The sequence below is a fragment of the Benincasa hispida genome, chromosome 10 (assembly GCF_027475165.1).
Source record: "Benincasa hispida cultivar pf3 chromosome 10, pf3_genome.v1.1, whole genome shotgun sequence".
Taxonomy (NCBI): domain Eukaryota; kingdom Viridiplantae; phylum Streptophyta; class Magnoliopsida; order Cucurbitales; family Cucurbitaceae; genus Benincasa; species Benincasa hispida.
In genome coordinates, this window is record NC_143487.1 from 56,197,398 (window position 1) to 56,209,740 (window position 12,343).

Genomic DNA, 12,343 nt, shown 5'->3' on the forward strand with positions numbered 1-12,343 from the left:
TGGTTTTTAAAAAGAAAAAAAAATTGAATATTATTTTTTGTTTGTGTGTAAGGCTAGTTGTTTCAAAAAGAAAAAAATCTTTACCATTGATTTTTCTTTTCCAACATCCAATTGCCCAAATTGAACTTGGTTTTCACCTTTCTCTCTCTTTTTTAAACTTTTCATCTTCTCCAAAATTAAAACAACAATTACATATTTTTACAAACCTCAAATCCACCATTGTTATTCTCTCGAAACTCTAAATTTTTTCTTTTTATTTTATTATGGAGAGATTTATTGTATTATAAGGGTTTATTTGTTGAGTACTCAGACTTGTAAATCTACTCTTTAAGAGAGTTTTTTCTCATCTTGTTCTTCATTTCTAAATCTATTGTAAAGAGTTACTCTTGAATCCATAATAAGAGTGTTGTAATGATTTGATCCTCAACCATGGAAAGGATTTGTTCTTGTGTCCGGAAAAAAGAACATTGTAATAGTTCGACTCTAAGCCGTGGAAAGAGTCAAAGACTTCTAGTGAAGTATCCAAGAGGAGTTTGGAAAGTTGATTTAGGTCAGGTGTGCCGAACCACTGTAAAATCACCTGTGTCATTTTCTCTATCATTCCTCTATTTAATTTTGCAATTAATTTGTTATTATACATCATTGTATGAAATTAATTGCAATTTTTTTCTTGAAATTAATTGTTTATATTTCATAGTTCTTAAATTTTTACATTCATCATCATTTTATTATTAGAATCAAATTGGGTGCTTTAAAGTAGTATTATTAACTTCTTAATTATTTTGGTTGAATGTATTTGCATGAATTTATTGTTTAAATTACTTATTAGCAAAAAGTTTTTAATTTATCTAATTGGGCCGATATTAGAAAAAAATTTTAATAGATTGATTTTAAACGCTATTTCACCCTTCTAGAATTGTCATACTAATCATGGATAATAGACTAAATATATACCATTTAACCCTAAAAATTAAGGTTTATGGACTAAGACACAAAAGATATCTATTGCTTACAAAGATGAACAACTCATTGATTATTATTATTATTATTGACAACTCAACTGATTAACTAATGAATCTTAACATTTTGTGATCACTGTAACACACAAGTACTTCCATCCAAAAAAGAATGGGAATATGGATAAAAAGTAACTAGCAAGAGGACATTAAATACACATATAGGGGGATGTATCACTATCCTAAATAAATGCAACATTAGCTAGGCTTCCAAGAAGCAAGTAAAAATAGGGAATCATTACAAACAAGATCTCAGTTGTTTTAAAGGGAAAGGGGGATTGAATGAATGCCTTCTGCCTTTTGTCATCACCAAAAATGGCATTTCCTTAGCTTTTTCTCATGCCTAACACTGCAACCCATATATGTGGAAATGGAAAAAGATGCCCATTTTCATTAACATCTACCAATTTACAAGGAGAGAAACTTTCATACCTTGCTTGTCTTATCAATAAAGCATACGAGCATTTTCAAAAGCTGTTAACACCCTTCATTGTTCAACCAATCTTAGCATTACATGTAATTCTTTTCCAATTGCAATTGGGTTCTGAGATGTCATTTCATGTTGTTGTTTAATATGGTCTCAGAGCCATGAAATCCAAATAAACATTCGATCAAAAAATAATAATTAGAATTTAATCCAAGCTAGAATGGTTAATTCAAAGAGTCGACATGTCACAGTTGATAAGATTGATGAATTACTTCTTTCATTGCGACATTATAGAATCTAAGAGACCTTATAATATTTGTAAGATACGTAGCTGCTAATTGTATTAGAATAAATATATTGAGAAAGGATTCAATGTAATGACATGTAAGATATATGTATATATATTAAAGGTTTATAGGTTGATTGAGATGAATATTAGAGGTGATAATTTAAAGGGAAAACTCCCTTTTTAGTTCCCGAGTTATGAAAAATAGGTGTGTTTGGTCCTTGAGTTTTCAAAACATGCCTTTTTATTCCTTGACTTTTTAGAAAAGGTACATCTAGTCCCCAAGTTTTTAAAATGTACATTTTCGGTCTCCAAATTTTTTAAAATAGGTTTAAAAGGTCCATGAACTATTTTTTTTTTTTTAATTTCACTTTATATGATTATATAAAATTTTGAATTACAAAAATATGTTTAAAAAATAATTTTAGAGAGATGAGATAATCTTTAAAAATATAATATTTTTTAAAGTTAAAATAATAAAAAAAATTAATGCAAGGACTTTTTAAAACTATTTTTAAAAACTTGGGAATTAGAAAGGTATATTTTGAAAACTTAGGGACCAAATGAACATATTGTACAAAATTCGGAGACTAAAAATGTATGTTTTGAAAACTCAAAAGTTAAATGTACATATTCTTCAAACTTTGGGAACTGAAAAGGTAATTTTTCCGAATTTAAACCTCTGACATTCTAATTATCCACAATACTCTCAGCACAATTTCCTTTTCATTTTCATGTATTTTTGCTTTTGTTTGTTTACTTTAAAAGATTTTTTGTTAAAAAAAAAAAGTTATATCATCAAATTAATCTAGGTTTTAACTTGGTGTATATTTAGCCTCTCTTTTTTCTTTACAATGTAGGGTGAGGAAATGGAATATTTCATCTCGAAGTTAGTATAAGATATTTGATGTCAGTAATTTTTTAGTATAATATTGGTTTAAATCTTATTTTAATCCCTGAACTTTGAACCATATTCTATTTTGGTCTTTAAATTTTCAAAAGCATTCATTCTAGTCCCTGAACTTTTAAAAAGTGCTTATTTTGGTCTCGCTATTAAGATTATGTTAACTTTTAAGCATAATGGTGAGATTACTTGTATTTTTGGATGACTTAGCTGCTAAATAAGTTAACCATGCTAAAAAAAAATCTAATATTTCGATTTTGAATTATATGGTAAAACGATTATCTATAAGAGATCTCAAAAGTCATTTTGCTTCAACTCATGCTAGATGCAATTTCATCATTAAATAAATTTCATCTTTTGATATTTGACATAATCTTAATAGCAGAGAACAAAATAAACACTTTTTAAGAGTTGAGAGACTAAAACGAATGTTTTAGAAAGTTTAGGGACCAAAATGGAATAAGATTCAAAGTTTCGATACCAAAATAGGATTTAAACCGTACAATATTTCATGTTAATTGAACTATAATTATTTTGGTGAATATATTTATATATTCTCTTACGTCGTTTTAAACCATTTCTCACTATCTTGAAAAACTTAAAAGACTAAGATCTTGTTTGTTAACCATTTGGTTTTTTGTTTTCTTTTTTAAAATTAAGCCTCTAAACACTCCTCCCACCTCCAAATTTCTTGATTTGTTATGTACCTTTTACAAATATTTTCAAAAACTAAGTTAAATTCTAGAAACTAAAATAAATCATTTTTAAAATTTGATTTTCGTTTATTGAATTTGGTTAATAATTCAACTCTTATATATTTTTTTAAAAAAAATACATACCATTGCGAGAAATTTAGAGAAAATTTACTAAATTTTATAAAATCAATCCAAAAAAACGAAATGGTTATAAAACAGAACGTAAAATTATAATTTTCAAATCTTAGCTAATGAAAAAAAAAAAAAAGAAAAAAAGAATGGTTAGACAATATGGGACATTGAATATAGGGCATGCATGAGTGTGGTAATAAATGGTAAGAATAGGAGTGGAAGAAAGGAAGTGAAAAGAGGAGAGGGAGTATCCTATCATTACAAGAAAGAAGAAGGGTGTTGTGAGATAGCTTTTCCGTAGCTTTTGCCTTCTGTCATCACCAAAATTGGCATATTTTCCTTATCTATATTATACATTATGTTCTGAAGCAAGTACTGCACAACAATGGCTGAAATAGAAAATGAATGGCCATTTACAGTAACGGTTTAGCAATTTACAAGGATCAATCAAAAACAATTCAACCCCACTTATCATCACCTGACCATCCTTCAGAAAATGTCAGACTTTTTCTCTATCCTTCTCAAATAGCGTGCCACTTAATTAACCCCCACACTCTTCCAACTCAATTTTTTAAATACTCTATTCGTATTTATTTTTTACAACTTATTCAAATGTTCAATCAAAAATTAAAAAGTTGTTATGTGTTTAACTTTTTGTTTCCTTTGTGATGGAAGAGAATACATGAAGATGGATGTAGTTAAGTGTTACTCTTAAATTTTGGTCTGTACGTAGACACTTTTGTCGATAATTCTACTCATTCATTAATTCAATATCGATGTAAAGAGTGAATTAATATTTTTTTTTTTATGATGAAAAAACTCACGAGTCTTAAAAAAAATATCAAAATAGCACTGATGTAAAGATAGTATAAATAATAATCATTTCTTTAAGATAATATAAATAATAAGCTATAGAGAAATCGACATTGGAATTTACACTATTCATTAACAGTGTTAGCTATATATAGTGTACACTTCTAAAGCTTAGTTCCAAAATCGTAAATAAGATAAATATGAAAAACCAAATAATATCATGTCTAACATGATGAATGAGTTGGAACCCTCGTGTATTAAATAATATCAAGTGACGTGTTTGTATGTTTAAATATATCATAAAAACAATAATTTAATCAATAATTCCTTTCTTTAAAAAAATGTCCTAATTGGTCGCAAATTAGCATACTTGTGTGAATATATATATTTCTTGGATTAGAGATTATAATTCACATTCTCACTTGTACTTAAAAATGACCTAGTCAGACATTATGGGATAAGATGCATGTCGATTTCTACCATAAACTTGATAAGTTGTATCAATTTTATTTCAACTTTTAATTTCACCTCTGGCATTTTAAACTTAAACATGTTTCAACTTTTACCTTTTAATAATCTTTCATTTCTTTATTTTTTTTTTTAAGAAAATGAGTTTTATATTTGATATGAAATATATGAGGTTTCATTTTTTAATAAAAATATATAGATGAGACTTCAGAAAACAGGTTTTTTTTTTCTCTCTCTCTCTAACTTTGGCAGGGACTTCAGAAAACAGATTGACATTGAAGTTTTTATTTTTATCTGAAATTAATGCTTTTGGAGAATTTATATGTTGAAAAATGAAATTAATATGAAACATCAAATTGGGGGTATTGCCCATATTTAGGAAAATAGAATTGAATGAATAATAACCGTCGATTTTGATAGTTGAATTATTTTTTCTTTATTGTTAGTTAGTGTTGTTACTGTTGATATGGTCGGTTGGAATTCGGCTTTAGCGGAAAAATAAGCCAAGCCGACATGATTTTAAACGCTTTTTTGCTTTCCTCCATTTTAACCGGGTTTCAAAAGTCTTTTTTATTTTTCAAAAAAATATAAAAAGTAATAAAATTATTTATACAAAATAATAAAATTTAATTGTTCTTTTTTATAGAGACGGATAGAAGGATACTATGTGATAGATGTTAATAGAAATTTATCAGTGTCTAGTATTTTTTTTTGTTATTTTTATAATTAGTTTGACATTTTTTTTATATGTGAAAATTCTTTTTCTTTTGAAAAAAATATTTATTTAATTAAATTTTGGGTCTAATTTTTATTTTACTGTTTCACAATATTACACATTTTATCTTAAGTTTGAATTTAATTTTAATTTAGTCTCTGAATTTTAAAATGCTACAATTTTATCTTTTGAAATTTGAATTTTGTTACAATTTGGTCTATAAGCTTTAAAATTTACATTTTTAACATCAAAATTTTTATTGAATTAAAACTAGACTCAAAATTTGAGGATTAAAAAAGTAGTATTTTCAAATTTGAATACCAAATAAAAACTAGACTCAAACCTAGTTTAGGGACCAAAAAGATATTTTTCCTGTCTTTCCTTATTCCAATAATTTACGGAGTGGTGGATTCGAACATTCAACCTCTTGATCGAGAGTATATATTTAAACTAGTTGAATTATACTCATATCGTTAACTTTATTATAATAGTTTTAGCGTTTTAGAAACAAATATGAAATATGAAAAATTAAGATCCGTTTGGTAACCATTTGGATTTTTGTTTTTGTTTTTGGAAACTAGGTCTATTTCATCCATATTTCTTACAATCATTTGAATCTTTCTTAAGTACAATGGTTGAATTCTTAGTCAAATTCCAAAAATAAAAACAACTTTCGAAAGTTACATTTTTTAGTTATCAAAATTTAGCTTCATTTTTCAAACTATTGATGAAAAGTAGATAACAAAGGAAGAAATTTGGAGATTAAAGTAGTGTCCATAGATTTAATTTTAAAAAAACTAAAACAAAAAATAAAATAGTTACCAAATGCGACTTAAATTTTTTATTTTTATTTTTAAATAATACATGTTAATTAGTCTGATACTTCGAAGAACGACTTTTAATTTAGTTTTTTTTTATTAGTTTTATAAGTTGACATTGCAAAATCAATTTTCTTCTTACCTAAAAATGTAAATTTCAATTTTGTATACAAATCATAAATGATGATGCATACTTGGTTAATTTATCTGTTGTATATACTTTATATATTGTACACCAATTCACCAACTTCCTTATCTCATAACAACACTGATGTGTTGAGAGATCCAATGAAACTATACAAATTAATTATAAATGTGATTTCTAAATATTCAGACTTAAACTCTCTCTAAACGTTAGAGTCCCTCTCAACTTCAATCTTTCCAAAACTTCGAATGAATATCATTCACTTGGATGACTTAGATTCTCATTAAGATTGAAAATCCATTCTCAAGTTGTAATAGAACGAATTGACAAGATCAAGAAAAATACATTCAAGATAGATAGCATCAAGTCTTCACAATCAAACAATTGACACACTTGTGTTTTGACAAACATAAGACAAAAGCTCAAAACAATCTTAAAAAATGGCACAATATTCTTCAAAGGCTTAACCCTAAAACTTTAGCAAAACAATCATATATGTGCACAGAATACAGAAAGAATAAAGTAGAATATGCATTCTCAACATTGAAAAGGAAAGAATCCTTAAGGAATAAGGAACCCAGTATTTTTCAGATAAGGAAAATATATTAAGGATGATTAACAATTCAAAAGATAATCTGAGGAAAAATTCAAATGACATTGCCACCACAACTTTAAAAACTGTAGCCAATATTAAATCTTTGACAGTAATTAAAAGTATATCAAATAGATTTATAAATCAAAACACAATTTAGATAAAATTAAGGTATGGTAGTAATTTAGTTTTTTTGTTTTTAAAAATCAAGTCTACAAGCACTCCTTCTACATCTAGACTTTTTTTTAAAAAAAAAAAAAATCTTATTGTCTTATTTCTATCTATATTTTAAAAGAACCTAAACCAAAATTTGAAAAACATAAAAAGTATTTTTATTTTCAAAATTTGACTAAGAATTCAACTCTTTTACTAAGACTCCGTTTGGTAACCATTTGGTTTTAGGTCTTTGTTTTTTAAAATTAAGCTTATATCATCCACATTCCTTACAATGATTTACATATTTTTTAAGTACAATGGTTGAATTTTTAACCAAATTTCAAAAATAAAAACAATTTTTTGAAAGCTACTTTTTTTAGTTTTTAGAATTTGGCTTGGTTTTTCAAACCATCGATGAAAGGTAGATAAAAAAAAAAAAAAAAAGAAATTTGGGGTAGAAATAGTATCTATAAACTTAATTTTAGAAAACAAAAACAAAAAATAAAATAGTTACCAAACATAGCCTGAGAAAACATGAAAACCATTCTAAGAAATTAAGAGAAAACAAACATAATTTTAAAAAAAAAATAATAAATAATTATCAAATGAGACCTAAGAATTATTCAACAATAACGGTCGACATGCTACATAAACCTGAGATGAAAACTAATAGAGTTAACGATACGAAACGCGTAATTTGACAGGTGGACAGTTATATAACATTGAAAAAAACATTATTTAGAACTGAAATTCATTAAATAGACAAATGGTGTGGACTGTGAAGAACTTAGTTGGGATGGCTTAAATTGCATTCCCATATATTTTTTTCCTTTTAAAATGAAGAGTTGAATTCTGACATTTTACATGTGATTGTGGGGTTCCCCATTTGGAATTCTCTCCTTATGAGAGATCCAAATTTTCTAGGCAAAACCTTCCAAACCAATAATAATATATAATAATATATAATAATAGATCATAAATAACAATATATTATTAATTGCATCACTTGTTACTTTGTTCCAGACATATTTCACTTCCCATTCATGCACTTCACATTATTCAACATTTCTTTTTTCTTTTTCTTTTTTTCCCTTTTTTTTCCTTTCATTTTTATATTTCACCAAATCAAATCAAATATTTCTAGCATCTCTTATATATTTATTTTAAATAAAATTATTATTTAATATTTATATTGGTAGAAAAGGAAATAAATACATTTTTTTAAAACATATATTATATATTATATTTGAACCTATTCTGCTGAATGTGTTTTTTCCTACCGTTTCTAGAATAAAGTGGTTTTTTTTTTAATGATGTTTATAAGCAATTTGTCACCTGTTTTGAAATTTAGCTAAGATCGAACAATTATAAATATAAAAGAATTTTTAATTAATTAAATTAAAGAAGATCAAGACAAAAGAGATCATGATCATCAAATCTTTTTGTTTGATTGATGCAAGAAATAATTATGGGCTTAAAATACTATTTAGGTCGATGTAACTTTTGAGTTTATTTTATTTTAATTTCTATATTTTTAATAAATCTTAAATTTAATCTCTCAAAAATTAATTTTTACTGAAATAAGTTAAATAATAATAATAATAGTAATTTCTATGCAAGAAAATATTATATATAATATGTGTTATCAAAATAGGTAACAAAGAGTTTTGAAAAATTCAACAATAAACTAATAAGTAAAAACTAAATTTAAGATTTATTAAAAATACAAAAACTAAAATAGAACAAACTATAAATTATAGGGATCAAAATGATATTTTAACCAATGAGTATCGATGATGCCAAATTTCGGACAGGAAAAAGGTACATACCTTCATGTGACACTGTCAGACCGATATGGTGCTTGCACACACACTCTGATGCTTAAGTTAGAGAGTGCACGAGTGTGGAAGCTAGAGAATTTGAGAATAAGATTCAAGTTATCTCATATGAAGTTATAATGATCTATTTATAGAGAAAATTGACCTAGGTTGTTTCCTAGGGTTTTGGAATTGTCTCAAGATAGTTAGACAACCTACCAAGACAAGGGGTGTGCCCGATTTTGTGCTTGGCTAAGGTCGACCCTAGCGTCTTTCTTAGGCCATATTTTGGACAAAAAAATGTTATCTTGGGTTGGAGCGCATATGTGGGATATGCCCTATGCTATTTTTTTTGCCAAACTTAGTTTTTTTTTCACCATGTTACTTCTATACCTATTTTCTATCAATTATATCATTCGATTCAAAATCACCTATAACAAGTATATCTCGCTTCTCACTTCATTTCTGAGAAGTAATTTTGGAATTTTCAGAATGATTTGATATGTTTTTTTCTCTAAAGAAAATATTATAGGTGGTGTGGAAAATTATAAAAATATATTAATAAATAAAAATCATGAAAATTTTGTCCTTAATTGGAAAATGGAAATATTATCCAAAAGGGGTTAGGAAGGTTGGCTAAGGTTTAGGCCCACACATGATGGGGGGATTGCCATCGAGGATCATAAATGCATTAATAAATATAATTTATATCGGATCTTCGACTTCAACTTCCCATGCGTTTTAATTGTAAGTCTTCTTCTAAATAAATATTTATTTCTCAATATAATCAACCCAAAATACTTTTAATTTAATCCAATTCCTTTTTTCCCTTCTCATATACCCAATGATTTACGAGAGAAAACTTCATATTTTATAGCTTAAATGTAAGGGAATCTTTTTGTTGATAATATATTTAATTACGTATAAGAAGGTTTTCTGATGTTTCAATAATACGTTTATTTAATTTTTCAAATGGCGTAATAATACTTTATAAATATTGTATCTATTTGGTCTCAAATTTTTAGGGTATTAAAAAATGGTTGAACTTTCACTAATAAAAAATTATAAATTATATATATTTGATTCTTAAATCAAAATTTAATTTTCATGTGGTCTTGAGATAATTTCAAAATGTATATGGTTAGTCCTTTAACTTTAAGTTTGACATTAATTTAGTTCCCATGTTTTAAAATGTTACAATTTTACTTTTTAAGGTTTGAGTTTTGTTTCAATTTAGTTTATAGATTTTAAAATTTAAACTTTTAACATCAGTTTTTAGTTTGCAAAATTTTTACAGATAGAAAAATGTCAAACTATTTATAGAAATAGCGAAAAAAAAAACACTGATAGACTTCTATCAACGTCTATCAGTGATAGACTTGTATCAGTTTCTATCACTATAATATCAATAATGGAATTTTATCAATTTCTATCACCAATAGACACTGGTAACTTTTATCAGCCTTTACCAAAGAAGATTAAAATTTTCAATTTTGTGTAAATAGTTTCCCTTACTTTTCTATTTTTTAAAATCCCCATTTTAGTTTTAATATTTATTAATTAATTTAAAGGAACTGTAATTAATTAAGCTTATTAGTTTTTCATCACCATTAAAATTAATATTAAAATTTCGCTTCATAATTATTTTAAATCAATTAACAGACATTAGCACAAGTGAGTATTTTTTTAAAAAAAAATCTAAATTAAAAATATAAATCTTGAAAACCTAAAAATTAAATTGAAACAAAACTTAAATTTAAATAATAATATTTTGAAACTTAGATACTAATTCAAATCAAATTCAAAATTTAAAACGTATAACGACATTTTTAGATGACCAAAATGGAAACTAAATTCTAACTACTGACAAACAACTATGGAGAAAGTACTTCTCTCACTAATTTCATTTGTCCAATAAAACAGAGAAACAATCATTATTGAAACAAAGTGAAGCATGGAAGTCTTTTATTTTATTTTTATTTTTTAAAGAAAACAAAAAAAACATTTTATTAAATTAAATCAGGGAGAGATTAAAAAAAGGACATTAATTAATTAATAGAGGATGGGATTGGTGTATATATAAACACACAAACTCCTTCCCTTTCCCCACAAGTCTCAACAAAGCTAAAGAGAGGGAGAGCAAAAGAAAAGAATTCAAAGGTGAGCGTGTGAGTGAAAACAGCGAATCGAAATCCCAATGGACGACATCGACATTCTGAAATCGACACTATCTCCATCCGACATGTCGTCCACATTATTCTTCCCAAACAACAATACCAATTGCCCTCAACTCCCAATCCCACCGCCTTATTTCTCCGACTTCTCCCCGCCGGGAACCTCCTTATTCCAAACCCCAACAACAATAATCCCAGAAACTCCGGCACGGCGGGGGCGGAGCGGGAGCGGCGGAATGGCGGCGATGAGAGAAATGATATTCAGAATAGCGGCGATGCAGCCGATTGAGATTGACCCGGAGGCAATAAAGGCGCCGAAGCGGCGGAACGTGCGAATCTCGAAAGATCCACAGAGCGTGGCGGCGAGGCACCGGCGGGAAAGGATTAGCCAGAAAATTAGGATTCTGCAGCGGTTGGTGCCCGGCGGGACGAAGATGGACACGGCGTCGATGCTGGATGAGGCGGTGCATTATGTGAAGTTTTTGAAGAGGCAAGTGCAAACGCTGGAGCAGGCTGGATTTCATAATAATAATAATAATAATAATAATTTTAATTTTAATTTTGTGAATTCTGCTAATTTAAATTACTCTTCTGCCCTTTTCAAGGCTTGCCAAATAATGCCCGCTTCCTTGCAAATGCAGTCGTGAGAAATTATATTTCATCCATGGGATTTTTCTTTTTTCCAATCTAATCTAATCTTTCTTCTATGTCTGTGTCTTTTTCTTTTTTTATTTGTAAAGCCAAAACAATTAGCTAAGTGAATTTTAATCTATGTACTTCTTTTCCCTTTTTAATTTCAGGAAATGCACTTTTATTTTTGTGTTTAATATTATTATTATATATATATATATATATATAATATGAAGGTGTATCTATGTTGCCAATAGACCCAAATGCATTTATCTTTATGAAATTATAGGTTCAACTTTAATTTTTTGAGAGTTTTTTCCTTTAAGAAAAATAATTATTGCATTTTAGATTGCACTTATCTTTGTGCAACTTGCACTCATATATCAAATTACAAGTTATCATATGCTATACTATTACTTTTGAGAAGAAAAAAAATATGTTGTCCCTTTTTGTCTAGAGGGGATATAAAGAAATGGATGTAGCTTGACCTACACACAAATACTATTCATTATTATTATGAATTTGTAATTAATGTAGTAATACGAAAAATGATGT

At 27.2% G+C, this 12,343-nt stretch overlaps 1 protein-coding gene across 1 annotated transcript; it reads left to right on the top strand.

Annotated features, from left to right (window-relative positions):
- The first annotated feature begins 11,037 nt into the window (after positions 1-11,037).
- On the top strand, positions 11,038-11,985 carry LOC150033479 (transcription factor HEC1-like). Its single transcript, XM_090306157.1, has one exon. It carries the CDS (start codon positions 11,182-11,184, stop codon positions 11,803-11,805), a length of 624 nt encoding a protein of 207 aa, XP_090162283.1. The 5' UTR covers positions 11,038-11,181; the 3' UTR covers positions 11,806-11,985.
- The last annotated feature ends 358 nt before the right edge of the window (positions 11,986-12,343 follow it).